Raw genomic sequence first — 5,581 nt, 5'->3', positions numbered from 1 at the left:
CTACAGGCGCCCGCCACGACGCCCGGCCATTTTTTGGTTGCAGCCATCATTGTTGTTTGGCGGGCCCGGGCTGGGGATTCGAACCTGCAACCTTAGGTGTATGTGGCTGGCGCCTTAGCCGCTTGAGCCACAGGCGCCGAGCCTGCTGTTGTTATTGTTTTTATCGTTGTATGAGCTTCTCAACAGGTTCAGCCTATGTCATGCAAATACCAGCTGCCTCACACCCACAGACACAGTGTTAAGTCCATCCCCTAATCTTTGTCCTTTGTTCACAGGGGTATTGTCCTTGCATCACATCTGAAGCCACTGGAGCAGAAAGACAAGATGGGAGGGAAGAGAAGCATGTCCTGGAACTGTCACAGTACTCAGGAAAGGACTTTCCAGGATATGGCCTGTGAAATCTCCCAGGTAGTTGAGACCCAGCCTCTTTAGCCCATCAGGATTCTCTGCCCTAAAGCTTCAATCCTGTCTTCTCATACACACACCTCTGTTGAGCCAACTAAGACAGATTTCTGCCTCCAATCCCATAAAAAAAGGCAATCAGCAGATGGTGAGACTGAGCTGAGCTGGGCAGAATGAGTAAAAAGGGCGGGCTAGGCAGGTCCCCTTCAATCAGTACTTTGACTTTTATTCTCAGATCATATTTGGATTGCTCTGCTTCTGGGTTATATAACTTATAGTATAATGATCTGTTACGGTGTTAAGAAAGAGACCCAGCCTGTCAGATTCTTGACACTCACATTTAGCTCCTTTCTTACTAAGATTGATAATCAATCCCTCCCCACAACTCAGAGTAAATCTTAACTTACTCTTAAAGACCAGAGCTGTGTCCCCACTCATTAATAGGAAAATTCCAGCATAAATGAGAATTTCAAATCATGGCCTGGATTCCTTGCCCTTGCCCTTCCTCCATCCCCATTTCCCTCACCTGAAAATGAGGCTCCCCAAGGACCATAGCCTTCGTAGTGCTAGAGAGTAGTACCAGAGCTAAGATGAAAACCTACAGGCTCCCCTCATTCTCACTGTCACAGAACTGCTGTAAGAGCTCAGGACTCTTTTCCTCTCCTTTGTGATCTAGGAGGAAACACACTGCCAGCCTGAGACCTCAGCAGAGTTCTACCGAGATTGGCGGCGACATTTGCGGAGTGGGCCAGAGCGCTACCAGGTCCTGCTGCAGCTTGGAGGTCCGAAGCTGGGCCGCCTCTTCCAGACAGATGTGGGATTTGGGCTTCTGGGGGAGCTCCTGGTGGCGCTGGCCAATCATGTGAGGCCAGCCCACCGGGCAGCAGTGCTAGAGATCCTGAGCAGCCTGGCCAGCACTGGGCGCTTCACCCTGAACCTGAGCCTACTGAGCCAGGCAGAAAGAGAGAGCTGCAGAGACTTGTTTCAGAAGCTGCAAGCCATGAAGGAGGGGCCGAGCCAGGAGGAGCAGAGTCTAGAGGAGCAGTCTGCTGGGGCCCAAGAGGAGGACAGCCTCTTGCAGGAGTTGCTATGGCTATACCAGGTCGATTGATAGGACCAGCTACCGTCAGAGACCTCAGGAGTCATTGGAGACATTTTTTTTAAGTTGTGGTCTTGGGGATTTTGCAGTACTATAAGGAGAAACCCACATTTAATTCCCTTCTCACCTTAGAATTTTCAGAGCAAAAGGAGGAATTGAGTCTTCCTCACTTCTCCAGTCCCTCAGTGTCTCAACATTTTAAACTATATGTATCCACAGGACAGTCAAGGGCCCAGGAAGCTGAAAGCCATTTTGTTTCTCAATCCTAGAGTCCATCAAGCCTCTAGCCCACTGGCCCTGTGAAATGGATGTGTGTCCAATCAAATGCTGGCTATACCAGTTATAATCTCCATTCAGAGAAAAGAAAGAACAAAATCATTCATCTTCCTTAAATAAACACTGTTCGCCATAGCTCTTTTTTCTTTTTCTTTTTTTTTTTTTCTGAGATATGGTCTCACCCTACCACCCAAGCTAGAATGCAATGGCATGATCATAGCTCAAAAAGACCTGAGCTCAAGTGATCCTCCTTCCTCAGCCTCCCAAGTAGCTGAGACTATAGGTACGCACCACCACACCTAAATTTTTTTTTATTATTTTATAGATGATGGGGTCTTACTATGTTGCCCAGAGTGGTCTTGAACTCCTGGCCTCTGCCTTCCAGAGTACTGGGATTATAGGTGAGAGCCACTATGCCTGGCTTCCACAACTCTTAACAAGAATATTTATAGGTTGGGCTCAGTGGCTAATGCCTGTAATCCTAGCACTTTGGGAGGCTGAGGTGGGTGGATCGCTTGAGCTCAGGAGTTCAAGCCCAGCCTGAGCAAGAGTAAGACCCTGTCTCTACTAAAAATAGAAAAACTAGCCAGGTGTTATGGTGGGAACCTGTAGTCTCAGCTACTTGAGAGGCTGAGGCAAGAGGATTGCTTGAGCTCAAGGCTGAGTTGCTGTGAGCTATGATGCCATTGCACTCTACACAGGTCAACAGAGTGAGACTGTCCAAAAAAAAAATTATAACCCCAAACCAATAAATGGACATTTAATCAACAAATGATTAAATGTTCCCCTATTTGAGGTACAGAATCTTCCTTTAGGGTCTGAGTTCTTGTGGAGGTTAGGCCTGCAAAGTGCTAAGCCATCAACTTGGGTCTGGCTGGCCTCCTGGATGGCCAGATGAGCAGGAAGGTGGGTTTCCTTAATCTCCTAGATTGATGAAAGAAAAGCCTTTTTCACCAGGCCAGCAGAGCAGGACCTGGAGCAGTGAGGCAGAGAGCTCCCTTCAGAGCACCTGGGCCCACCCTTCTCATTCTAGTTTTCCATTCTTGGTTAAGTGCCAGTGTTCTAGAAAGGGGAGTGAGAATCAGGTTCTAGAATGATTTTCCCTTGAGATCAGGTCTGGAATATTAGAAGGGCATCTTGTACATCTCCGGGGAATAAATTGCCTTGCATTTGGCTGCTTCCCCTGCAGATCACTGCTTTTTTTCCTGGATGCTTAATCCTCTCCTCATATGGAGGCTCCCCCTCAGCAGTGATTTCTAGAAGCCTCATAGATCGTTTAGTGCCAGGTTTTACCCCACTTTCTGACCTTCCCTCCCTGCAGGCATGAGCCTGGCCCACACCACTGTGCTCCTGTGGGCATGGGGGAGTCTCCATGCCTTTGAAATTGTAGAGAAGGAGAACATTTTTCAAAAGACCCCCTGCCCCGCTTACCTGATGTTTGACAATGCAGCCTACCTGGCTGACATGAGCTTTGAGCTCCCCTGCCACTGCAAGCCTGAGGAGGTGCCAGCTGTAGTCTGGTTCTACCAAAAGCATCTAGGCAGCAGCCACACCAAGGTGCTGACCGACTTCGATGGGCGAGTGCTGACAGAGGCAGCTCAGGTGCGCGTGGGCAGCGACATGCTGGTCCGCTTCAGTATCCGCATGTTTAGCCTGCTAGTTTTCCGGGCCCAGCCCGAGGACTCAGGTCTATACTTCTGCGGCACCCGCAAAGGGGAGTACTTTTACGCCTATGATGTAGACATCCAGAGCAGTGAGGGAATGCTGGCCACCTTCCAGGACCAGGGCCAGAAGCCCGTTGCAGACGAGTTCTCTGGGAAGCTCCACATCTTCACCACCTTTTGGGAGTGGACTCCCTGTGACCGCTGTGGGGTGCGTGGGGAGCAGTGGCGCTTTGGCCTCTGCTACCTGCAGAGCCCAGACCTATCCCCACGCTACCGCAAGACAGTGCCTGACGTGGTGTCCTGTGGCTCTCAGGCTGTGTCGAGCAAGCTGCGAACCGAGGTCAGACACCACACTCCCGAGCTGCTGGTGCGGAGCTGTGTAGTACCCTGTCGGAAGAAGGAGAAGATCCAGAAGGGTGTGCTGGCCATCTTCAGCTATGTGTCAAGAGTGGGTAGCCAGCCTTGGGTGCCCCAGGTGCCCATTCAGTTCCACCAGCAGAGACTGGGCCACGGACTCATTATCTCCTGTCCTGGGGCCCGGCCAGAGCATGCTGTGGCCTGGGACAAGGACCACCAGCACCTCTACCGTACACAGTACTTGAAGGGAGTCAACAGGTCCATGAGGGTGTTTATCGACCATGGCAACCAGCTCCACATCCGCTTCACCCAGCTGGATGACCGGGGCATCTACTATTGCTGGCGGCAGGGAGTGCAGGTCGCTGGTTTCCGTCTGGCTGTGACATCTCGAGGGCTCTACCCAGTCTCATTCTCAGACCCTGAGACTCGCTCTGCTGTGGAGCTCACCTTGATAGGATACCTGTTCATCATAGCAGTCTTTGTCACCATTCACCTCTGTCATTGCTGCTGTTACTTATTTCGCTTGTGTCCCTACTTCTCCTACTAGGCCCTCTCTTGCCCAGCTCTGAAGACCAGTTGTGATTCAATGTGTGTGTTAATGAAAACAGATGCCTTTGAGTGGGCACACTGGGCTGGAACGAGGTGGTAATGGACACATCTGTTGGTTATATCCTGCTCCCATTTTCATGGGTGGGTCTGGGGGCTGATCTAGGATGTGAAGAATCCTGTAGCAGGTGGGAGATTGGGGAGCAAGGTCAGGATGGAATGGATGGAATAGAGTGAATGTGTCTTGAGTGGTACACTCGGGTCAAGAAAGAAGGAGAGAAGTGAGCTTGCTCAGGTGGCCTATTCAGTGTTGAATAGCATTTGAGGCACTTTACCCTTTGGCTTTGAGAATTCCTTTTGAGGATTTCTTTTGGGTGAAACTGAAGGTAGCGGGGAGAGGAGGGAAGGAAAGAGTGGAGGGAGCTAATGTGTGTCCTCTTTGGCTTCCCCCTCCCCCAGCCTTGTTTTGGGACTGGCAGGTAGAAATAACAGGTTTGGGAATAAAGGTGAAAACAAGAACAAGGGAAATGAGTGAGGAAAACAGAGGTCCAACTCAGGCCTTTCCAGAGAGGCTGTGCCCAAGCTGCGGACTAGGGGTGACAAGAGAGGTGGGAGCAGAGGCTGGGGGCTATCAGGCACAGGCTCAACTGAAGCAGAGCAGTGTTGGGTGGGACTTGACATGTGGCTGCTGCCATGAAGGTTGGGTCCTGAAGATGGTCAGGAGTAAGAAGCAAGTTGGTTTTGTCCACAGCCATGTCTTGGCCATGTCCCACCCTCTTTTTTTTGAGACAGTCTCAGGCTGTCACCCTGCATAGAGTGCTGTGGCATCGTAACTCACAGCAACCTCAAAGTCTTGGGCTTAAGCAATTCTCTTGCCTTACCTTCCCAAACAGCTGGCACTACAGGAGCCCACCACAATGCCTGGCTATTTTTTTGTTGCAGTTGTCATTGTTTTTGTTTGTTTGTTTAGCTGGCCTGTGCTGGGTTCGAACCTGCCAACCTTCGTGTATGTGGCTGGCGCCCTACTCACTAAGCTAGGGGTGCCGCCCCACATCCCACCCTCTTGTGAACAGATCAGAGTCCATTCTGGGGAAGGTCACAGCATTTGTCTTTATTTTTCCTCAGTGACTAAAGGCAGCAGCAGCAGTGCCCTTAAGGTTAACAGCAGGGGGCAGGAAGGAGTCTGAGAAAGGGTACCAAGTCTTGGGAAGAGGGAGGCCCCCCCCATGCCTCTCTC

At 50.8% G+C, this 5,581-nt stretch overlaps 2 protein-coding genes across 2 annotated transcripts in view; both read left to right on the top strand.

Moving 5' to 3' along the window:
* The window catches only part of CCDC103 (coiled-coil domain containing 103), a 2,063-nt gene extending 550 nt beyond the window's left edge, over positions 1-1,513 (top strand). The window contains exons 2-3 of the mRNA XM_003786260.2: positions 276-408; positions 1,079-1,513. Coding sequence (XP_003786308.1) covers positions 276-408; positions 1,079-1,513 — 568 coding nt within the window. The remainder of the gene's footprint in view (positions 1-275; positions 409-1,078) is intronic.
* A 1,587-nt stretch (positions 1,514-3,100) lies between these two features.
* LOC105886650 (Ig-like V-type domain-containing protein FAM187A) lies at positions 3,101-4,345 on the top strand. Its single transcript, XM_012802877.1, has one exon. It carries the CDS (start codon positions 3,101-3,103, stop codon positions 4,343-4,345), a length of 1,245 nt encoding a protein of 414 aa, XP_012658331.1.
* Positions 4,346-5,581: the final 1,236 nt, after the last annotated feature.

This window comes from Otolemur garnettii, unplaced genomic scaffold, assembly GCF_000181295.1.
Source record: "Otolemur garnettii isolate 467f Iridium unplaced genomic scaffold, OtoGar3 scaffold00018, whole genome shotgun sequence".
NCBI lineage: Eukaryota > Metazoa > Chordata > Mammalia > Primates > Galagidae > Otolemur > Otolemur garnettii.
The sequence above is the reverse complement of the archived record's forward strand: the minus strand, read 5'-3'. Positions and strand labels throughout refer to the sequence as shown.

Excerpts from the sequence above, each read along its gene's own strand:
- LOC105886650 (XM_012802877.1), top strand. The coding sequence starts at position 3,101 with ATGAGCCTGGCCCACACCACTGTGCTCCTGTGGGCATGGGGGAGTCTC.